The following is a 24,213-nucleotide window of genomic DNA, read 5'->3' as shown; positions in this document are numbered from 1 at the left end:
GAACAGAGCAGAACTGCAAATCCAAAGTAAACACATAACAAGGAATTAGAATTTAATGCATGAGGAAGTCCATTACAGTGCTTAAATACAATATATATAATATGTATTTATATATTATGTATATATATAAATATGTAAATTAAAACAATAAGGCTCTCTGTTATAAAGCTTCTCTCACATAAGGCTGCTGTTACTGCCATTGGAACAATAAGTTTTAAAGCCTGCTCCTCTCCCTCATTTTCCCATGAGATTTCATCTGGGCCTTGTCTCCTCCTCCCACTGACCTTGGAAGATATGAAGTTACCCGGGCGCTTGCAAATTCCTTTTGCAACATACCAATTCTTCTGATTTTTTTTTTTAATTATTATAAAGGTTTTGGATTTCTTCCCAGCTTAAAGGTTCTTCATGGTTTATTGGTCACCGTGAGACAATTCCAGTCCCCATAAAACCACCATCCTGTGAAGGCCACAGATCATTTCACTTGGCCAAAATCCACCATAGGCCACTTCCTGACTCAACCCCAAAATTGGCCCAGAAAAAGCGACAGTCCACAACACAAACTGTAGAGGGTGGGGGGAAGCTATTAATGTCAGTTTGTAGTTTGCACAGAAAGGCACCACCATGTGCCCTTGTTTCCTTCCTTTCAGAGTTCCTTGAATCTAGACATGTGTCAACATCCAGTTTTGACCTCATCTGGATTTGGGGTACGTAACCCTGGATTGCCCTTCCAAAGGAAATGCTCTGTAGATACACCAAGGAGTGCTCTCCTGGAAGCCAAACCCTGCAAGGATTCTGGTGAGCTTCTGCTGAGGGTTGTCCCCTTAAGGATCCGAGTGAAGTCTGTCACACAGAGGGGAGGAGAGAGGAAGGGAGAGTAGCAGCTGCTGAGGAACTGGTTAGGCAAAGCCTCTCACTTGCAGGAGGTGTTAGATAAGGGAAGTCGGACCTGAAAGAGAAAACAAAACAGGGTCGCATCCAGTGGAATATGTGCCTGCTGGATTCATGTTATAAAGGTTGTCTCCAGATTGTCTTTTTTTTTTTACCAGAAATCTGGGTTTGTGCAATTCATGAATTAAAGCCCTCTGGGGTAACAAAACCGTTATCACACACACAAACACCCTCAAAATTGGACTGCTTGCAGCTAGGAAAGAGATGGGTAAATGAACTAAAAAATATGGGACAACGATCAATTGGCAGGAAGATGTATAACCTCCATGCAAACAAATAAAGATGAATGCACATTGTTGAAAAACTCCCCACAAACAGATCAGGATGAATGTTCAATAAACAGGTTGCCTGGAGAAGCCCAATGATATTCAGAGTTCTACCCGGAGGCAGTTTGGAGAGTGGAGGTGTTAAGGGCTTGTTTATATGTGTATACATGTACAGACAATTTGGGTTTGATAATAGTGCTAGTAAGTTGTGTTGATCCCCCACCCTGTAATGTTTTGCACCCTTCTTCGTTTTTAGCACAGAAATTAGTATCTCAAGACAACAGGCGTAAAAACTTTTCACAAAATGCTACTTGGTAAGTCTATAAGGCTTATAGACAAACATTAAAGGAAAAAGCAGGCATGCACACAATCTGATTATATTCACAGTGGAGCTTAGTTAAATCACCCATCCCACCCACAATTTACACCCATCCATATAGTTTTCTGTGTCGCATAAAGATGGCTGCAACCTTAGAGGCCATGAGGCTATATTGGTTCTCCTTCTCTAGTACTGGATCATCCCTCCCCACCATTTTTGAGAACTCTGGCCTGGCCCAAATGATGTCACAGCTCTGAGCTTGGTAGGGGTCAGGGTTTGTGTTGGGGTGGTTGGGAGTTATACCAGAGTGGGGAGAGGGCTGGGAAATGTATTGGTTCTAAATGATCCTGAGTTTTTCTTAGCGGCCGAAATTCCCCCAAACCAGGCAAGTTTTTAGATCTCAAAGGGAGGAAATAGTGGCGTTCCTCCCCCCCCCCCCCGCAAAATGACAGGAGGACCGCAAGAGCCTTTCTTCACCCTCCCCGGCAGCAACACATCGTTAGGGCATTGGATGAGGCAGTTGAAGTGCCTTCAGTCCCCTCGGCCTCCAAACCATTTAAACTTGGCACCAATCCTTCTGGATTAGTTCTACACCAGAGCTCAGCTGATTGTTTCCCACATCTTTTTCGGTGGGCATTTTCCTTTGAATTTAAGCCTGGCTGCATTGGAAGAAAAGAAACAATTCTGTCCTTTGAACTTGGGCCACCTGACATCTGGCAATGTCAGGCAATTCGGCAGCTCTGCCCACCTGTCAAAGTGATGGGGAGCAGAGTTTCCACTCTGGTCTTTACATTTGCAACAACTCTACAGGGTTTCAGAGGCTGGGGAAAAAGCCATACTGAGCAAATACTAAATCTTTACACTCAAACTGTGGCTGCATACACACCATGTATTTAAAGCACACCATATATAGAATCCTAGGGACTGTAGTTTGATAAGGGTGCTGGAAATTGTAGTTCTGTGAAGGGTGAACTACAGTTCCCGGGGGTGGTGGTGGTAGGGGAGAATGTGCTTTGAATGTACAGTATGTATGCAGCCAATGTCTTGGAGCCTACCTCAGGGCTTATCCACACTTACTTTTCCTCTGCTCTTTCCAGGCCCGGTCCGTGATTTAAAGCTCCGTGGTTTTTTTGCTACAGAGCTGCCTCCGTGAAAACTCTTTAAAGTTCAGTCAGAGCAAATGTCAATCTGCGGGAAACCCGAACTTGACATTTTCTCTGCTTCAGCTTTAAAGAGCCGGTTCTTAAAGGAGAAATCTCAGAGCAAAACAACAACAAAAAACCCCACTTGGATGCAGAGTGTTTAATTGCGCACCTCTGCCTGGAAATAATGCATGGGCTTTATTCATTCCTGGAATAAGTTTGTCAATGACAAACACGTTGAGCCTCGAAATCTTTCTGTCCCTTTTCATCAGCGATTTTCCTGAGATATATTTTGTCTTCTGCATATAAGAGGTGAAGAAAGCCTTAGGCCTATTATGCCACTGTGGGGCGGGGGGGGGGGGGAGGGAGGCCAATGGTTATGCCCATCAAATAAAAACGGACACACTGGCAAAAGCAGTAAGGCTAGGTTATACAGGTTTGGTATGCCAGACATCAATGCCGTAAGCAGCCAGACCAGGAGCAATACAATAGCTAATACCAGCTGATGCCCACGGTCAGTTTTGAACAAGTCATCTAGGAGAACTTGAGAGACTTCTTCAGGAAGGCCAGGGGGTGTGGTCTTTGCCCTGTCAGGGAAAAAAGGGACTGTGACTCCAGGGGCCTACAACCATTCTGGTCAGCCTTCCATTTGTACAGGAAGACTGAAGTGGGAAGTCTCCTATACTCATGGAGACTCCCCTCATATTTCAGGTTTCTAAAACATGTGGGGAACTTCCACAAACTCAGGTAAAAAAGGCTGCAGTGAAGATGGCACGCTTCAAGGGTTACAGTGCAACTTGTGCAACTTTTTGGACCTCTGCATCGCATTTGAGCCCACTGCTGGTGCCTTGGGCTCTCCAGTAGGACCCACTGCTTTCAGTAGGGGCCGCCATTTTAATTTACCTCAGTAATCCAGAGATGGGGAATCTATGGCCCTCCAGATGTTGCTGGGCCTACAATTCCCATCATCCCTTGACATTGAGCCACACTGGCTGGAGCTGATGGGAATCCGGGTCCATAAGCACCTGAAGGGACACAAGATATCCCATCCCTGATGATGTAGGCCCAGATGATTTAATGCACTGTACCTCCAGTGTTGGGAAAAGCATTCCGAAGCTTCTCCATGATATCCTCCAGACACAGACTGACGTCCTGAGTACTCACCTCCACCTCATCTATGAGAAAGAAAAATGAGTAAAATGGGGGTAGGGAGGATATCATGTTAATATTGTTGTATCAGGGGACGCGGGTGGCGCTGTGAGTAAAACCTCAGTGCCTAGGACTTGCCGATCGTATGGTCGGCGGTTTGAATCCCCGCAGCGGGGTGAGCTCCCGTCGTTCGGTCCCAGCTCCTGCCCACCTAGCAGTTCGAAAGCACTCTTAAGTGCAAGTAGATAAATAGGTACCGCTCTATAGCGGGAAGGTAAACGGCGTTTCCGTGTGCTGCGCTGGTGCTGGCTCGCCAGAGCAGCTTCGTCACGCTGGCCACGTGACCCGGAAGTGTCTCCGGACAGCGCTGGCCCCCGGCCTCTTAAGTGAGATGGGCGCACAACCCTAGAGTCAGACACGACTGGCCCGTACGGGCAGGGGTACCTTTATTGTTGTATCTGGGATTTTCAATGAAGAGTCAGTTAAAAGTGGTCTATTAATCAGTCACCATCTTGCTGAAAGGTTGGGGATAACACTACAAGACAGATTTGGGACTCTTAGAGGACAAAGCCCTCACACCCACACCATACATATGAAGCAGATTTAAAGTACATGGCTTCTCTCAAAGAATCCCAGGAACTGTGGTTGGTTAAGGGTCCTGGGAATTGTATATCTGTGAGGTATAAATTACAGCTCCTAGGATTTCTTGGAGGAAGCCATGGTCTGGATGAGACTGAAGACTACTAGACTAGGAAGCAGAGAGGCCAAAGGCTATGTAATGGTCCAGCTCAAATGCATGTTTATAATGCCAAGATGCGTTCTCAAATAGATGATAAAAGACCTGTGACCCAAATTGGGTTCTCTTCCTGTTTCAAGGAGGGGGACATGACCAATGACCACCCTAGGGTTACTTGGGAGGAAAGACAGGGTATTAAAGAAAGGAATACAGTAGAATAAATAGAGCAGGAAGGCAGGATCTGTTCCTCAAGGCACAAATTCATGCACCACATAGTTAAACTATGGAACTCACTCCCACAGGAGAACCAATCTGGATGGCATTAAATGAGAATTAGAGAAATTCAAGGAGGGTAAGTCTGTCCATGGCTACCAGCTATGCTCTGCCTCCATGGTCAGAGGAAGTATGCGTCTGAATACTGGTTGCTGGCATCTGCAGGAGGAGACGTGTGCTCAGGTCCTGCTTACAGGTTTCCCAGAAGCACTGGGCTTGCCACTGGAAGAGCAGGGTTTTGGGCCAGCAGGCTCTTCTTATGCTCTTTAATTGCTTCGGCAGAAGTAGGAATGAGGACACTCAGGAAAGAAACCCAGCAGCCTGCAGGGCAGGCTTCATAGCACCATAGAGCCTCACCTGCAGTTTCCGTGTTTGGAGTGCCAGGGCCTTTTTCTCTGGTCTGACTCTCCTCTGATGGATGAGGAGAGGAAGCCAAGGATGAGGCTGTAGAGCCGTCCCCTTTGGAATCTGCTCCAGGCTGGGAAGAGAAGGGAGATGTTAAGGATGCTCATGACCACCAACTTCTCACCTGGTGCTCCCCCATCTGTCCTGCATGACACATGGCCACTGGCTCTGACATCCTCACAAATCCAACTACACCTTCAGGGCTGGGCTGCCCACTAAATCACAGGTCTTCAGCTGATGGGTCATGCCCCACAAAACCTGGCCTAGTTTCAGTTCATACCATTTCTTTTGAGTGTGTAATATTGGGAAGGGCCATAGCTCAGTAGCAGAGCACCTGCTTTGCAATCAGAAGGTCCCAGGTCCTACCTGCAGCATCTCTAGGTAGGACAGGGAACATCTTCCACCTGAAACCCTGGAGAGCCACTGTCAAGTTTGCACAGACAATACTGAGCTAGATGATCAATGGTTTCGCTAAGTGTAAGGCATATTCCTGTGCTCCTAATGATGTCACCTGAGGATGAATGCAATGTATGCAAAGAAGGCCAAAGAACTTTGTTTTTGAGATATAGCCCACAGACAATACCTGCAGAAGCAGCTCTCTCAGGCGCTGAAGCTGAGATTCTAATTGTTTGTTGTGGTCCTCCAAGATCTGCATCCGCGTCTCCAGGCGGCTTTTGTGCTGTCGAAGGATCCGGGCCTCTGCCAGCAGCTCTTCGTTGTGTGGATCCTGTGCTGATTCTGGAGTTCCTTCTGCCGACTCCGCTGCCTCCTCGTGCTGCCATTTCAGACGCTTCAGCTCCCCCTGGAGAACCCTGCAAGGAGAAATACAAGGATGCAGCAAGAGTATGCTGGCATTAGAGGCTTAAGGTGCTCAAGAGCCAGAACAGTGGCTCCCAAACTTTCCAACCCCTGGACCTTTGAAAATTGCTGAAGGTCTTGGAGGACTACTTAATCAATGGGGATTTTTTTTTGCCAATATCATGAATGAAAGCAAATATCGTTAAGAAGCTCTGTTCCTTTCTTCCCAGAAATATTTGCACACATCTTACAGATCTGTAATAAAAGGAATGATTACAAGAACTCTGCTAGCCGTGCCCACTTACCTGTTTTCATCCTCCAGGTGCGCCAAGATTCTCTCCAGTTCCCCTTTGTCGTCTGTATTGGTGCTGTCCTGGGGCTGCTGACTGCTGACCGGTTCTCTGTCTGTAATAGGGCTGGAGTGGCGCAAAAGGTACTGGTCCTCATCCCTGTTGTGGACAGAGCTGTGATGAGGTTAATGCAAGGAAGCTAGAAGTCTCAGTAGGGGTGGTTTGTTGCACTACACTACACCTTGCATCAGGCCTGCTGAACTAATCTAAACAACTGGCATGCTAAGCTTCTGCCTCTCCCCCTTCACAGCAAGTTCAATGCCTTACACTGAATCAGACCCTTGGTCCATCTAGCTCAGTGCTGTCTACTTTGACTGGCAGCAGCTCTCCATGATTTCAGGCAGAAGCCTCTCCTGTCCTACCTGCTGATGCTGGAGACTGAACCATGCGACGCAGATGCTTTACCACTGAGTTACAACCCTTCACCTTATTCTGCTACTTGCGATGGCTTTAGCCTTGCCTTCCTGTTTCCTGATAGCATTGCACATGCTCACCCTTGGCTCTGCATCCCTTTTCCCTTTCTGTGATGCATCTTTTAGATTGTCAGCCTGTGGGCAAGGGGTGTGTTGGGTCTTGGTTGTCACTGCTAGTGTGTAAGCTGTTCTGGGAGGCATTTTGCCTGAAGAGGATAAAATTGCCTGAAATAAATAAATGTGCATGGCTTAGGTGCTGGTCACCTGGGAAACAGCAGACCAGCTGGCCTACTGCACATTCTACCTGAAGAACATATGCACTGATGGGACAGGAAGAAGATGGCATTGGGAGGTAGAGCAGGAGAGAATTTGAATGCGTAAATATTTCTCGCTACGTGTAGGAAATCTCAAGGTACCTGTAAAAAGCATGGGGAGCATGCTAACTTTTGTTTGCCATGCTGTTTGCTCCTTTCCAAGAAATGTAGGCCAGGTTTGACTCTGGATGAGTCCACAAGCAATTGCAAGTGGGAGAAGCAAGACATATGATAGAAGTGAGGTTATGCGCTGTATTAATGCTCATTTTCCCCACCCAAGGGAAGTGGGGGAATGTCCACATGGAATCCTTCTCTGCCCAAATGAAGGAGTGGAGGATAAAGGGTTGGGGACATCTGCCAAGAGATCACAGCCTAAACGTGAAGCCCTATACACAGTCACGTGGCAGTTAGTCCCATTGAACTCAATAAAACTCCTATGCCCAAATATAAATGCAGGTGGCTGCAGTGTGAAGTCGCCTAATTAAATATGACCTCTGGTTTGACCCAATATTCCCCACCCCCTAGCTTTGCAACTGACACAAAGCACACAGATTTCAGTAGAATTTGCAAGGAGGACAGTAGCAACTCACAGGCTGTCATCCGGAGAAAGGCTGTCATTGTAAAAGGAGGAATTCTGGCTTTCCATCTCTGCAAGCCTACAGGAAAACAGAAGAGGGGCAGTGAACTGCAGGGAAGTAGCAAGGAAAGACAGGAGATCTTCCAGAAGACCCCAAAAGGTACCAGGTGGGTGGCCATAGCAGGAGAGAAATTGCAGCTCTCACGAGGGTAGAAAATTCTGGGTATAAAACAAGCTCCTCCAAATTGGCAGTTTAAATATTGCCTTGCCTCTCACATTCCACTCTAAAGCATAGTTGCCTAGTGCTGGTTGCACTCCTCTATATTCACCTCTGCAATAAGGAGGTCCAAGCTGGATGTTCCAAGCTTAGACTACATGGCTTACGCAAGCCATCTTTGTGTTTCTATACAAATAACTTAGAAACATTTACCATTTTGGAATCTAAGGTGTCTTTTCTTGCTGCTGTATGGAAAAGCACACGAGTTTGATGTTTGAAGAGTTTGTAAGTAAAACATTTTTAACTTACCAAATGTCTGGTCTCTTTCTATGCTATGGGAAATGGGGCTATTTAAAAGGGGATATTTTAAACATATTCTAGCCTACATTTCCATGCTTTACTTTGTTGCATGTTTTGCAGTTTTAAATCTCTGCTGGAGCTCTCTCTCCAAAGGGTACCTGCCCCAAACCTGGATCTAGGCATCTAGAGAATTCTCCATTTATTAAAATACCCCTGCCCAAAGAAAAAAAACAACCACTCATCAGAAAGCAGGATCACTGATAACCACCCTTGATACCACCATGAACAAAAATAACTATGAATACACAATTAAAAGGACATCTGAAGAAGCCCACAGCTGGAAGCCATCAATATTCTGGGAATTTTAAGTTTCATCCTTAAATGGAACTCTGTCTTCTTAGCAGTGCTATTGTAGTCAGGCCCGTATAGAACTCGTCCAAGGCCTGGGGCAAAAGAATTGTTAGGATAAAGTTATAAACCCAAACAAAAAAGAAGTCAGTCCCTTGCAGGGTCCCCTGGCCAGCTTAGCCTTCCAAGGCCCAGAGCAAGTGTACCCGGCTGCCCCCCACCCTGCAAAGGCCTGATTGCAGTGTTTGGAGCGTTGGAGACAGTCACCTTCTGCCTTTGCTACAGAGGGCTTTTCTGATGTACCAGGTTTTCTTACTGTATCTGTCATACTGGCTGTGCCACCCCATTCCCCATACCACCCAACATTTTGGCCCTTTCTTAGGGGTGTCAAGTGGTACCTGCTGGCGAAGTGTTCGATCCGAGAGTGAGTATCTGCATGAGGTAACATTGGAGAGGAGGCTGGCCTGAAAGGAACAAGCAGAAGTCACGAAGGACTGAGGTATGACATTGTCAGCAGCTGCCTAGCAGGGGTCTAATGAAAGTGTTACCTGCACCGGTTGTCCATCTAGGCAGGTAATACAAGGTCCTTGCATTAATTTACAAAGCCCTGAACAACTTAGGTCCAGGCTACTTAAGGGACTGCTTGAACTCTTCTATCCCAGTTCAGTCACTGATATAATCTGCAGGCGTGTCATTGGTCACCTCCTGAGTTTATGAGGCTCGTTTGACATTGACAGAAAACTGAGGCTTCAAGTGTCAACAGCATAGTCTTGTGGAAGGCTCTTCCAGTAGAGATGATGATGATGATGATGGTGATGATGATGATAATAATAATAATATTTATACCCTGCCCATCTGGCTGGGTTTCCCCAGCAACTCCGGGCAGCTTCCAGCACATATAAAAACATAATAAAACATCAAACATCAACAACTTCCCAATACAGGGCTGCCTTCAGATGTCTTCCAAAAGTTGTGTAGTGCTTTATCTCAGTGGCATCTGATGGATTCAGTAGGTGTCTTCTATATTACCCTTTAAGCATCTCTTGAAAACTTACCAATGCTGTCAGGTTTATGCAGACTATTAAGAAAACATTTTCTGTAATAGTTAGCTGATAATCTGTGATAGTACTCTTTTTACATGGTGGTGTGTGTAACACTGTTGTAAGCAACTTAGATTTTTTTAAAAAAATGAAATTGTGGTATATAAGCATTTTTATAAACAAATGAACAACAAGTCTGTGGGGAGACCTTTTGACCTTTGGGAAGGGGGTGTTATCTGCTGCAACAGGGGTGGGGAACCAGTGGCCACCCATATGCTGTTGAGCTCCTGCCAAATCTCCCACTAATTGATACCTTCACAAGCCCAGCTATTACACCAGAGTAATCACTGCCAATGACTCAAGACTTTTCAAACACACACACACACACACACACACACACACACACACACACTCACACACACAAAATGGCACAGGGATTCTGCCCTTTTGATGCTGTTGGATTCCAGCTCCCATCAGCCCCGAGTCACTTTGACTAATGTCCCAGAAGGATGGGAGTATTATTCCCATAACACCTGGAAAATCACAGGTTCCCCATCCCTGATTTACACTATGCAACTGTGACTTCTGAAGACTGACAGCAAAGGATCACAGAAAGCTGCCTTATACCAGGCCTGGGTATTCACCCATCTAGCTCAGTACTGTCTTCTCTGACTGGCAGAGGTTGCTAGGGTCTTGGGCCGAGCGGGGTCTTCCCCATCTTCTGCATTTGCTCTGCTCCTAACCTACAGTCTCTTCTCCAATCCATGCACCAGTTGTGCATGAGCATCCCTAGAAGGAATGGAATGCTGGACTTAGTGGGGACATTGCTTCTCATCCCTACTGAGCTGATGGCAACCTGGTGTGGATTCCTTCACCTTCAGCAGTGATGGCAGATGAAGTTTGTGCAAAACTAGCTTTGGAATCTTATTATCCTATTAGTAGGAGTAGCTGGTACTAGAAGATGGAACTGGAACTTTTTACAAGCACCACACAATATCCAATTCTGCAGTTGTAAGGAAACAATGGTAGAACTCCTTGCACATTGATACTAGGTAGGCCTCTTAATTGTATTGTTTAAAGTGCCTACTAAAAACTTCTTTGTTTATAATAATAATAATAATAATAATTTATTATTTGTACCCCGCCCATCTGGCTGGGTTTCCCCAGCCACTCTGGGCGGCTTCCACAGAAACCCAAAAAACACTAAAATATCATACATTAAAAGCTTCCCTGAATAGGGCCGCCTTAAGATGTCTTCTGAATGTCAGGTAGTTGTCCATCACCTTGACATCCGATGGGAGGGCATTCCACAGACAAGTTGAACCAGATATGGAAAGCTGACGTACATTTCAATAGGTAGTTTTCTTTTTTTTTAATAATGTAAATTTTTAACGACTGATTTTATTTATTTTGGAATTGTTTAAAGTCAACTTGTCTTTAACCTCTGATTTCTATAGTTAACCTTAATGTATATTTTATGTAAATCATGTAAAGAGATTTCAATGATTACACATTTTATTACATAAACTTGCCACCTTCTGGTGACCCACTCCAGACCACCCATCCACCAATGATGGGGAATTCTTTGCTCCCCAAATTTCTAGGTTTGGTCTAAATTCTGTTGGGGCCAGAGATGGGGAACCTGCAGCTACCCAGATGTTGCTGGACTCTAGTTACCGAAATCCCTGAGCAATGGCCATGCAGATAGGATTTGGGAGTTCAACACCTGAGCACTGCATGTTCTCCATCTCCCGTTTCTTCTCACCCAGCAAGCATCATGAAGATGTCCACCGATCAAGGAAGAGGGTGGGGTATTTGCAGCCAGGACTAGGACTTACGTTTCAATGAAATCTGCCTCCAGGACGGACTGGACAGGCAGGTACCCTCTTTGGGGATGCTTGCTGAAATACTGCTTTGACCGGAACTTGTTTTTCAGGGTGGTGGCAAAGTCCCTCATGTTCTCACTAGAGGTGGTCTGTAGAGAGGAACAGAGGAGACTGTTTACTGCACAATCAGGATAGTGATTCATACACTATATATAGTAAACTTAAGATAAAAAATAGATTAACCTTATAGAAAATATACAGAATACTACTGATCCTAACTTGAAAATCATTTTCATGCATTTGTTAAGAGTGTTTTTCAAAGTTATTTGGATTGCATCCAGAGTTCGTCATACTCTGGTCCCCTGAAAATAATTGACATTAATTTCTTAGGTCCCTTAATTTAAATGGGTCTACTCTGAGTAGAACTTAGTTGAAGACAACCCTTCATATTAATTTTTCTAAAAAGCATAGTTGTGGATCCAGCATTAAATTCAGTTTGCAAAAACAGGTGCCCAGTTCTCCAGAAACTCATTTCCTCTTTGATAATTCTCATTTGTTCTTAGAAAAGATGTCAAGGTGGACATTACTGTCCTGGCCCCCAACCTAAATAATAATAATAATAATTTATAATTTCCACCCCACCCATCTGGCTGGGTTTCCCCAGCCACTCTGGGCGGCTTTCAACAGAAGATTAAAAGCAGAATAAAACTTCAAACATTAAAAACTTCCCTAAATGTTACGATAAAAGCTCTTACCTATGAGTAAGAAAGAAAGCTTTATTCAAGACTTGCAACAGTACAGGTCAGGCTAAAATTACTGTCAAATCCCACATATTTTAATCTCCATTATTCTATATTTGGTGTTGTAGTTATTTTTTCATATTTAGCATATTCTGGTCTAGAAGCTAGAAGTCAGTCCTCTATGTTCTTTCTGTATTTTTGTGTGCAGGCTGAATAAAAGAACATTGTGTCAAGTGTGGTATGATGTTGTTGTTGTTTAGTCGTTTAGTCGTGTCCGACTCTTCGTGACCCCATGGACCAGAGCACACCAGGCACTTCTGTCCTCCACTGCCTCCCGCAGTTTGATCAAACTCATGCTAGTAGCTTCAAGAACACCATCCAACCATCTCATTCTCTGTCGTCCCCTTCTCCTTGTGCCCTCCATCTTTCCCAACATCAGGGTCTTTTCCAGGGAGTCCTCTCTTCTCATGAGGTGGCCAAAGTATTGGAGCCTCAGCTTCACGATCTGTCCTTCCAGTGAGCACTCAGGGCTGATTTCCTTCAGAATGGAGAGGTTTGATCTTCTTGCAGTCCATGGGACTCTCAAGAGTCTCCTCCAGCACCATAATTCAAAAGCATCAATTCTTCGGCGATCAGCCTTCTTTATGGTCCAGCTCTCACTTCCATACATCACTACTGGGAAAACCATGGCTTTTACTATACGGACCTTTGTTGGCAAGGTGATGTCTCTGCTTTTTAAGATGTTGTCTAGGTTTGCCATCGCCTTTCTCCCAAGGAGCAGGCGTCTTTTAATTTCGTGACTGCTGTCACCATCTGCACTGATCATGGAGCCCAAGAAAGTAAAATCTCTCACTGCCTCCATTTCTTCCCCATCTATTTGCCAGGAGTTGATGGGCCCAGTGGCCATGATCTTCGTTTTTTTGATGTTGAGCTTCAGACCATATTTTGCGCTCTCCTCTTTCACCCTCATTAAAAGGTTCTTTAATTCCTCTTCACTTTCTGCCATCAAGGTTGTGTCATCTGCATATCTGAGGTTGTTGATATTTCTTCCGGCAATCTTAATTCCGGCTTGGGATTCATCCAGCCCAGCCTTTCGCATGATGAATTCTGCATATAAGTTAAATAAGCAGGGAGACAATATACAGCCTTGCCGTACTCCTTTCCCAATTTGGAACCAATCAGTTGTTCCATATCCAGTTCTAACTGTAGCTTCTTGTCCCACATAGAGATTTCGCAGGAGACAGATGAGGTGATCAGGCACTCCCATTTCTTTAAGAACTTGCCATAGTTTGCTGTGGTCAACACAGTCAAAGGCTTTTGCATAGTCAATGAAGCAGAAGTAGATGTCTTTCTGGAACTCTCTGGCTTTCTCCATAATCCAGCGCATGTTTGCAATTTGGTCTCTGGTTCCTCTGCCTCTTCTAAATCCAGCTTGCACTTCTGGGAGTTCTCGGTCCACATACTGCTTGAGCTTTCCTTGTAGAATTTTAAGCATAACCTTGCTAGCATGTGAAATGAGTGAAATTGTGCGGTAGTTGGAGCATTCTTTGGCACTGCCTTTCTTTGGGATTGGAATGTAGACTGATCTTCTCCAATCCTCTGGCCACTGCTGAGTTTTCCAAACTTGCTGGCATATTGAGTGTAGCACCTTAACAGCATCATCTTTTAAAATTTTAAACAGTTCAGCTGGAATACCATCACTTCCACTGGCCTTGTTATTTGCAGTGCTTTCTAAGGCCCATTTGACTTCACTCTCCAGGATGTCTGGCTCAAGGTCAGCAACCACACTACCTGGGGTGTATGAGACATCCATATCTTTCTGGTATAATTCCTCTGTGTATTCTTGCCACCTCTTCTTGATGTCTTCTGCTTCAGTTAGATCTTTACCACTTTTGTCCTTTATTATGGTAATCTTTGTACAAAATGTTCCTTTCATATTTCCGATTTTCTTGAACAGATCTCTGGTTCTTCCCATTCTGTTGCTTTCCTCTATTTCTTTGCATTGCTCGTTTAAGAAGGCCTTCTTGTCTCTCCTTGCTGTTCTTTGGAAATCTGCATTCAATTTCCTGTATCTTTCACTATCTCCCTCGCATTTTGCTTGCCTTCTCTCCTCCGCTATTTGTAAGGCCTCGTTGGACAGCCACTTTGCTTTCTTGCATTTCTTTTTCATTGGGATGGTTTTAGTTGCTGCCTCCTGTATAATGTTGCGAGCCTCCATCCATAGTTCTTCAGGCACTCTGTCCAGCAAATCTAAATCCTTAAACCTGTTCCTCACTTCCACTGTGTATTCATAAGGGATTTGGTTTAGATTGTATGGTATGGTATGATTGTGTGGTATGATAGCCTATTTTTATTCTATTGAAAAGTGTATTTTCTTCCCATACCTTTTAAAAAATAGGATAGGCTTTTGTAATGCTGGTAACTTGTTATGCAGCCAAGCTGGGGAACGTATGCCCTACCCCAAGTGTTGCTGGACTACAATTCCCATCATCCCTGACAACTGGCCATGCTGGCTGGAGCTGATGGGAACTAGAGTTCAACATCTGGAGGCCCAGAAGTTCCCCACCCTTGGCCTAGGCCTAAGTAATGGGTGCACAGCTTGCTCCATGACAGCTTATTGGTCAAACATGAACATTGTTGTTGGTCAAATACCAGTGTCCCCCAAACAGTTTTCTCCAGACAACTTCTTGCCTACATTACCATTGTGTAGTATTCCATAATGGGATAATGCAGCTTGTTGCCTTTGCTGGCTCTCCCAGTCAAGAAGCAAGTCTGGCAGATGTCCACATTGAATTGCTTCAGGCTTCGGTACCTGGAACAAAGAGCAATCAGGGATGGGTCATAAAACCAGCAGCATCAAAATAATAAAGCATCTCCTAGACTCCACCCATGTCAGGATGCAAGTAGGGTTTGTATGTTTGGAGAGGACCATTGATCTGGGGTAGACCATTTGCCTTGCACACTTCAGTTCCCAGATTCAATCCCAGGTAGGACTGGGAATGCCCCCATGACTCAAACTCTGGAGAGCACCTGCCAATCAGAGTAAACAGTTCTGAGCTAGATGGATGAATGGTCTGACTCAGAGAGGCTCACTTGGCGCCATCATTACATGTCTTTAGGTGCTAGGCAAAACATTCCTCTTTGGCCATTTAATAATCTATGGCCTGTTAAAGCCGTGTTTTGGGGAGAGCAGGGTTGCTATTATGATTATTTTATGATTATGCTTTTTATTATGTTTTTATTTTTGTGCTCCATAAAATGTGCTCTAAATGTTATGCACTGCCCTGGGATCTTTTGACAAAGGGTGGTATCTAGATTGAATAAATAAATAATAATACAAAATAATAAGGCAGCTCCCGAAGTTCTTCTTAATGCCCACCTCCACTTTTTTTTAAGGCTTCAACATAGAAAATAAGTACATAGAAAGAAGTGTTTCAATGTGCAAGGATGTTTTTGCTGTAGGATAGCATTTGAATATAGGAACATATGATGAGCTATGGAGGAAAAGATCTATCAGCAGCTATTACTTATAATAGCTAGATAGTACCTCTATGTACAGAGGGAATGGACCTGTGGACATCAAATGTCATGCGCCTAGACGAAGAACTCTGCTGGATCAGACCACTGGCCCAACTAATCCAGACCCTGTTATCACAGTGCATATGGGAAGCTGTATACTGTAGCACACCCCGTACCTGAATCCTTTGATAGGGCATTGTCGGCAGACAGAGCACTTGGTCTGGTGTTTAACTTGCTCAGCTATAGTCACTCGATGCAGGACTGCCAGCCACACCATTGACTGTGGCTCCAGGTTAGCCCATTCCAGGAACTGGATAGCCTCAATTGCTGGTTTCCCATTACCCTAAGAGGAAGAGAAGTGAGGCAGGTGCTGATTGCTAGTCATATGAATGGATTGCAGGGCTGCACATTTGGCACATATATCCTCTTTCCCTTTCAAAAGGGCACTGATCTTGCTGACTTCCCTGCTCCTACAAATCATTTAATTTGCTTAAAACGATATAGTGCATAAAAATTCCTTGAAATTCTACACTGTGATCTTTAAAGACTTTTTTTTTATATCACCCTTCCGATTCCCAGTGTACTTTCTGTTTAAGAAGTATTACACAGCAAAGCAATCAACGTTTCCAATACCAATAAAATGTAAAAACTAAGAAGGCGGCAGATCTCAAAGCAGCATTGAAACAACCAGAATCAAAACGTAAGGGGAAAAGCTTGGTTCAAAACAAAAAAGCAAAACACCTTTGACTAGTGGCAAAAAGATAACATTGTAGGCACCATGAGAACCTTGCTGGCGAGAACATTCCACAATCGGGGTACTACCAACCAAGAAGGACATCTTCCTGATATCCACTCACTTCACCACAGATTGCAGAGTGTCCCATTGAAAACTCTCTACTGAAGATCTTAAAGACCTATGAAGAAAGGTGGTCCTAAGCCTAAGTCACATCACAATACTTGATGCTAAGTGGACTTTCATCTGAAGACAGTCTTTCCTGTAGTAGCTTTCTGTCTATGGAATCCTCTTCCCTAGGGAATCTTGCTTGGCACCAACTCTGCCATTGTTTTGGTGCCAGAAAAAGAAGTTTGGGTGTTTTTTTCTGGGTGTTTGGGCAGCACCAAAGACTGGGTGTCTTTACTCCGACTATGCTTTCTATAAGCTTATGTGTTTTGATTACTGCATTTTATGCATGTCTTAAATTTCTTCAGGACTTTTTGGTTGTGGGAAGTGATTCATAAATTTGACAAACCTAAAACAAAGGGATAAGACTGTCAAGAGGTGACAAAGGCAGTTGAGTAGCTTCTTATTAAAAGACTAAGGTACTTTTCATGGTAGAAACATAATGAGCAAGTTACACATGCCTTCAACTCTGCACCGTTGCTGGAACGTGAAAGGCCTAGTGCAAGGTGGGTGGAACCATGAGGCCTCCTCCCCCCCACTTGTCCATTCGTTTTGGCTGACTGTTGGGGTCTCTTTTTTTGGGGGGGGGGAGAGCTGAGCAACTGGGCCCACCCATGTGGCAACAGGCCTTGAAATGTGACTTGCAGCTGTGAGGGAAGGAACCACAGAAAAGCCACTCCCAAGCCACTGAGAGACACCCAAGAAACATGACCCACTGGCTCCCTCAACAACTCTTGTGGCAAAAGGAATCTCTTCTCGTAGCGTCAATGTGGATAAAGCACCACCTGTGTCACGTACAAATCGGAAGCAGCTGCGAACGCTGGGCTCCACGTTGCTCCCTCCAAAGGCTGCCACCTCCCCGAGCTGCCGTGGGACCTGGATGGCCTCGTGAAGAAGGATGCCAAGGTGCCGCTGGTCGCAGAGTCCGCTGGCATTGGCCACCTGGCTGAAGAGATCTGAAAGGTGCGGGGGGAAGAGCATGGGGCCCCCACAAAGGGTGGGATGAGGGAGGGAGGACGAGACAGAGAGAGAAAGAAAGGAGAGAGACTCAAACTGCAGCTTTTCCCAGAGCTATGAAAACATGGGGAAAGACAAGCATCAGTGGTGAAAGTCAAGCTTTGAAAGAGAGAAGGTATCACTCTTAACCATGGCCCATCTGCGCTATAAATTTAAAGCAGTATCATACCACTTTAAACAGTCAAGGCATCCCCCAAAGAATCATAGGAGCTGCAGTTTGTTAAGGGTACTACAATTACCAGGATCCTTTGAGAGAAGTCATGATGATTACAATAATCTGCAATTAAGGATGGAGGAATCTGTCAGTTTCGATTTCTCTCAGTTTCTCCTTTTTATAAAACAATTTGCAGGGTTGTTTCCTGCCGCCGCCCCCCAAAAAACCCCTCATGAAAATTCATCAGCAATTTAGTGCAGATTTCTCTTAATAAACATATTTTTGCTCACAGTTTTGGTGCGCGCACACACACACACACACACACACACACACACACATTCTCCATTGTAATGCATCTTTGTACATATATTTTCACTAATATTTTGCATTTTATTCACCATTTCCCCCAATACATTCTTCTTTTCATCCAGATTGTTTGGTTGGAGAAATGTACCACAAAATTCAGGGAAGTGCAAATTCTGAAGGACAGCTTTGTTTTGGTTTGCATATTGGTTTGAGAAGTGTGTGTTAGTTAGTTTCACATTAAAATGCCAACAAAATTGCATTTCTACAACTATACCTGTAGTAAAGATATGCCCTAAGGCAGTGGTTTGCAAAACTTTCTGTCTGCGAGTAACCTTTTCAAACCAACCCCCCCAAGCTGGCTTTGCCATTAGGCAAACTGAGGCAAACTGAAATCGCACCCGAAATCGCACAAGATCTTGCACGAAAGCAAGATATTGCATAATTTTGGCAATATCTCGCCCAAATCAGGCAATATATTGCCCAAAAATGGCACTGATGGCAGCTTTGCTCCTGCACCTGTGGCAAAGGCAGCAGGGCAGGCAGAGAGGTGGCGCCAATGGCAACAAGTATGGCAGCAGCAGTGGGAGCAGTAGGGCCGGGCAAGGTGGCACTTCCTGTTTTGCCTCAGGTGGCAAAACGGGATGGGCAGCCCCTGTAAACTAGTATGCCACAGAACCTTTGCATGTTGCCAATTGCCTTCCGCCCTGCAGGGGCAGATTCAGGGAATGGCTGGAAGCTGAGGAGTCATGGCTTGATTTTGATGAGTGGGCACCAGGAAAAGGGGTGGGGGGTTGGATGCTGGCTTGGAAGAAGGGATCAGTGATCTGGGGGAGCCTGTAACAGCCAGGAGACGAGAGTCAGAGGCAGGAGGAGCTGCAGGATTGGAGAGGGGAGAACAGGTGCAGGAGGAGGGAGAGATAGGTCAGGCTGGTGTAGAGTCAAGGGCTTCCACATCTCCTCGTCCTGCTCCTAGCTCTCCTGCTCCGCTGTCTCCCAGGACCAGAAGAGGACTGAAGTGGGAGGCGCAGAAGCTTACACGCAGGCAGAGTCTCCAGCTGCTTGTGTGCCGCTTGGGTGGGGGAGGTACATAAGCTGAGGTCAGGGGCAGGTCCTCTCTGTCGCAGCAACTGCACAGCTAGGAGTGGCTGAGAGACATAGGACTGATGCTCCTGCCTTTTCCTAATTTGCAAGTGTACTTTAGACAATGAAAAGCTAATTCATCTCTCTGGACATTCCTCACCTGTCAGCACTGTGATAGGCAGGAGGGAAATAGCTGGTCTGCTTTAAAACTCAGTGGAGCACTGTGGAAGCCCTGTGCCTTGGAGCAAGGCAGGACTGGAACTGAGAGGGTGTTTTTCTGTCATGCAGGATGGCATGTGCAGGACTGATTTGTGTGCAGGCCTATTCATGCAAGTGGGATGAGGAACCCATGAAAGAATGCTCTCTCCTCCGCTGCAGGAAACAGGAGCTTTGTGAGCAATATAAAAGGCTTCCTGCCATATTTCCATCTGTGCAATACTGGAAGGGATGCAGGCAGGTGAGTTGTGATGCAGCTGTGACTCCTCCTGCACTTGCCTCTCTCCACCTTTCCAAACCTGAAAGCCTCCCACACTCTGGTTTCATCAACCATCTCCCCCGGATGACTCACATTGAAATTTTTCCTTCACCTCCGTGCCACACAGACATGCTATGCCTGTCTTGAAGGAGAGAGCCCGCATCTTCCCGCTGCGTCCACTGGAAGACAAAAGGCGCAGGGTGAGTGGGGTGGGGGGAAACCTGGAAACCCCCTTTTTTGGTTTGGTTTACAAGTGCCCAATTTCTGCACAGCAGAGGAGACTCTGTAGTGGTTTGCACCAAACAGTGCTGGCAGAACCAGGCCTCCCAGAACAGGTCTGCAAAGGCATGATGGCCCACTAGGAACTCAATAAAAAACATGCATTTCCAGCCTGTGATTGCAAAAGCAGGGTGCGTGCATAGCACCTTGCAGGCAACAGGGCATGGCTGGTGGTCTGTGTCTTGCTTGGCAAACCCAACCTATAAAAAGCAGGCTTTTCCTTGCAATGCCACATCATAGCCATCCAGACCACAGGCCAGTCTCCACTGACAGAAGCCTCAGTGGAGAGACCAACCAATCCAATCCACCTTTGCCCCTGAAGACACAGACTTTATGAAACTTCATATTTAGAGGCAGTCTGCCTGCTTTTATCAGGTGCTTGGAACGCAGAACAACCATCTCTACAATGCACTGCTTGTGGATTTCCTATCGTAATCATCATTGTGTTGCTTTTTTCAGAAAGGTGAACTCAAAGCAACTTATGAAAACAAACATTTAAGTAGGAAAACAAGAGGCATAGAACAATTGAAAATGCCCACAATAAATTGTATAAAAGAACAACCCCATCCCACGAAGACAGGATTTCCCAAACCTGTATCTCCAGCTGTTTTTGGACTACAACTCCCATCATCCCTAACTAGCAGGACCAGTGGTCAGGCATGATGGGAACTGTAGTCCAAAAACAGCTAGACACCCCCGTTTGGGAAACCCTGCACTAAAAGAGAAAAGCAGGAGATTAAAGTCAAAGGCCGGGGAGGATAACAATCTTCAGATGCCTAAAAACAGATAGTCATGGTGCTTGGCATGACAGCATTCCACAAATGGGGAGGACCCACTGGTGAAGCCCATTTTCACACTGCCACATTCTGCACCTTCCTAATGAATTTTTATACCCCGAAACCAGTTTCTAAGCAGTTTACAAAGTATAAAAACTAGTTTACGCAAGCATTAAAACACAAGCCTCTATCATTAAAATACACAATAAAACAATCACATTAAAACATTACTAGTCTGCTGAGGCATCTCTTATTGGTATGGATGCCTTTATGGGTACCTATCGAAAACATTGAGCAGCCAGTTCAAGGTCATGTCGACGCAGAGGGGGACGTTCACCAGGATGCCTCTTTCCTCCTCGAGCCGCTCGTAAAGGGCAGTCAGGCAGTGGATCACCTCCACCACATCCATCACGTGGTCGCTGGGCTGCAGCTCATGTTCGCTGAAGACCTCCAAGGCTGTTGGTAGCGTCACCAAGTCCACTGTGGCGCCCAGAGAAAAGGTGGTCAGAAATGGAAGTGGGAGATGAAAAAACAAAAAACAAACCTGTTATAGATTTGTCACAGGAAGCAAGAAAGAACCCCCCCCCCAGTGACAAAGATAATGAGGGCTACAATTAAAAAGATACAAAGTCTTTGAGTTTGAAAACAACTCAAGGCACAGCAAAATGGCTTCACCCATGCTACCAACTAATAAAAAAAAAGGCACCCTTTGCAATTGACAGTTGTTGTTGTTAATTTCATTTCTGTACTGCCTTATATTTTTAAGGCGGGGGGCGGGGACCTTCCGGCTTCCTACTATAAAATATTTCGAGATGTGTTAACATCCCCACTGAAAGATTTAATGAATGGAATCCTCCCAAGAAAGCAAATACCAACATCATGGAAAAATGCATATATTACACTAATCTCTAAAAAAAAGAGCAGGATGTACTCCAGCTTAAAATCTATAGGCCGATTTCCTTATTAAACAATGATTACAAGATATATGCAGCTAGTATAATGACAAAAGGAATGAGAGCAATTCTAAGAAATTTCATACATGAAGATCAAACAGGTTTCCTGCCATCGAGGCAGCTAAGAAATTACACTAGGCATATATTGAATATAACTGAACGCTTAGAGAAGAAAAATGAAAAAGAAACAACTTTAATGTTCCTTGACGCAGAAAAAGCATTTGACAATGTTTCTTGATGAGAGTTATAGAAGTTATGGAGTTTGGGACTGCCTTCACCAAAGGGCTAAAAGCCATATATATAGAACAATGGGCAAATATAATAATATATGGTAACCTAAGTGAGAGGTACAATATGAAAAATGGTACTAGACAAGGATGTCCTTTATTGCCACTGCTTTTCATTCTAGCATTAGAGGTCCTGGCAATAAAAATATGAGAAGACACAGAAATAAGTGGGACAACAAATACTGCATGTTTGTGCGTTGCTCCTTCATGCATATCGTAGCTCCAGTTTACAGAATGTGAAAATTGTCCCTAATTAGGCAACACGGCTGGTACAAGAGGAAGAACAGGAGGGAATTCTGGGGCTTACATCGCAAGGCCTTCTGTACACGGCGCAGTTTCATGGCTGTGCGATACGCAGAAAACTTGATGTTGTTCAGGTCAGCTGTAGATAAGGACAGAAAGAAAAATGAAACCACAGGCTGCCCTTTGCCAACTTGGTGTCCTCCACTAAGGTTGGCACTATTTCCTTGTCATTCTTGCTTTGCCAACTTCATGCACAGCAAGTGCTTTGAACCACAACTCCCATCAGCTGCAGGTGACATACATAGTTCTCTTCCTCCACATTTTATCCTCATAACTACCTTGTAGGTAAGGCTGAGAGACTGTGACTGGCTCAAGGTCACCCAATGAGTTTCATAGCTGAGCAGGGAGTTGAACTCTGGTCATCCAGGTCTTAGTCCTACACTCTGACCACCACACCACAACTCTTGCAGTTCTTGTTACAAAATTGGACCGAGAAACATCACCCTGTCCTTCACTTTATCCCAAAATGAGGGTGCTTCCAGCCTGTTGCTATTATTGAGTGGCATTTAACCACACAGGGGCAAATTCATGTTATGCACAAATAACATGCACAAATAAACTCTCCAAAAGACCTGACTTTTTACAATAAGGAAATTGAAGAGGGAAATGCATTGGAAAGTGGGTGGATGACACTTGCTCCGGCACAATGTCAACTAACTCCACTGTCCAAGCAATGCCACTTCCGCCCTTCGGAGGAGGTGGAGCTGCGGGCTTCACGGCCCCACCACATGCGCGGCAGCTGGAACCCAGCCCCCGCGCGATTGGGGGGATTCCCGGCTGCGTCACCTCCTGGCCAGCCAATTGGCTGGCTCTGGGGGTGTGGCCTGCCGCCTGCCAGCTGTTTGTGGCCCTGTCCGAAGCTTGGGGAGGGCCTAAGGCACCTATTGGCGACTCCGGGGGAGTTCCTAGTTGATGTGCATCAGCAGGACTCCCCCTACTGATGGTTAACCCTTCCCGGACTTCAGGTGGACGGGCTGAAGTGGGATATAGTCGCTTAGGACCAATGCCTAAGCCAATACCGCTCATCACCTGTAACCAATAAAGCCAATACTGCTCATCACCTGTGGCCTTATTTAGCCCATTAAGCTTAATAATTGTGTCATGTGTCATTATTTCCACTGGGGGGCGGGAACTCGCCACGCAAATCAGAATAAATAGCCAACATTATCTGATCTCCCTGCAAATAAATCTGGATGAACGCTCAGATAATAGGAAGCACTCCGAGAAAGACATCACATCCAGTGCAGAAGCTTCTCCCCCTCCTCCCACTGGCAGATTGTCTAGTAGTCCATAACAATAGTTGTGATGCAGACCTTGCAGACTTTAAAGTCCTTCTTACCCAGTGTCTGGTATAACTCAGTCATCTTGGGATGGTCCCAGCATGTTGTCTGAGCCTGGTGGCTGAAAAGATAAAGAGGTTGAGAGGAATTCAGTAACAGGAAGTTACTTATTATTATTATTATTATTATTATTATTATTATTACCCCGCCCTCCCCAGCCAAGACTGGGCTCAGGGCAGCCAACACCAAGTATAAAAACAATTGATTAAAATACAACTTAAAACAAGATTACAACTTAATAAAATACAACTTAAAACAAGATTATACAACATTAAAATGCAGCCTCATTTCAGTAGAAACTCAAATCAAAAACTTTTTGGGTATGAAAACGTCAAAATTTCACCAAGGCCAACTATCCAGACTGGTCCTACATGGGCCAGAAAAAAGCCAGGGAAGTCCTCAAATAGGAGGTCCATCACAGAAGGAAAAAGGGGAAAGAAAAGAGGGGGAGGGAATCCAGTTGCTTCCAAGCCAAAGGCCAGGCGGAACAATTCTGTCTCACAGGCCCTGCGGAAAGAAATCAGATCCCGCAGGGCCCTGGTCTCATGAGGCAGAGCGTTGCACCAGGTCGGAGCCAGAGTTGAAAAGGCCCTGGCTCTGGTTGAAGCCAATATAACTTCCTTAGGGCCCGGGACCTCTAGGGTGTTGCTATTTATGGACCT

At 45.2% G+C, this 24,213-nt stretch overlaps 1 protein-coding gene across 8 annotated transcripts in view; it reads right to left on the bottom strand.

Annotated features, from left to right (window-relative positions):
* Positions 1-27: 27 nt before the first annotated feature.
* The window catches only part of DRP2 (dystrophin related protein 2), a 58,105-nt gene continuing 33,919 nt past the window's right edge, over positions 28-24,213 (bottom strand). For 6 of the 8 annotated variants that reach the window (XM_082208343.1, XM_082208342.1, XM_082208348.1 and 3 more), the window contains 16 exons: positions 23,551-23,612; positions 22,216-22,290; positions 20,947-21,148; positions 19,707-19,792; positions 17,380-17,537; positions 15,857-16,023; positions 14,862-14,973; positions 11,434-11,570; positions 8,954-9,019; positions 7,704-7,769; positions 6,342-6,500; positions 5,822-6,050; positions 5,191-5,311; positions 3,764-3,850; positions 3,175-3,262; positions 28-946 (listed from right to left, as the gene is read on the bottom strand). In XM_082208343.1, the coding sequence (XP_082064469.1) occupies positions 3,210-3,262; positions 3,764-3,850; positions 5,191-5,311; positions 5,822-6,050; positions 6,342-6,500; positions 7,704-7,769; positions 8,954-9,019; positions 11,434-11,570; positions 14,862-14,973; positions 15,857-16,023; positions 17,380-17,537; positions 19,707-19,792; positions 20,947-21,148; positions 22,216-22,290; positions 23,551-23,612 (1,780 nt within the window). In that variant the 3' untranslated portion in view covers positions 28-946; positions 3,175-3,209. The remainder of the gene's footprint in view (positions 947-3,174; positions 3,263-3,763; positions 3,851-5,190; positions 5,312-5,821; positions 6,051-6,341; positions 6,501-7,703; positions 7,770-8,953; positions 9,020-11,433; positions 11,571-14,861; positions 14,974-15,856; positions 16,024-17,379; positions 17,538-19,706; positions 19,793-20,946; positions 21,149-22,215; positions 22,291-23,550; positions 23,613-24,213) is intronic. The other 2 variants (XM_082208344.1, XM_082208345.1) reach the window with 2 other exon arrangements.

This window comes from Podarcis vaucheri (assembly GCF_965113315.1).
Source record: "Podarcis vaucheri genome assembly, chromosome: Z".
Lineage (NCBI taxonomy): Eukaryota > Metazoa > Chordata > Lepidosauria > Squamata > Lacertidae > Podarcis > Podarcis vaucheri.
Note: the sequence above shows the minus strand (reverse complement) of the source record. Positions and strands in the feature narration are given on the sequence as shown.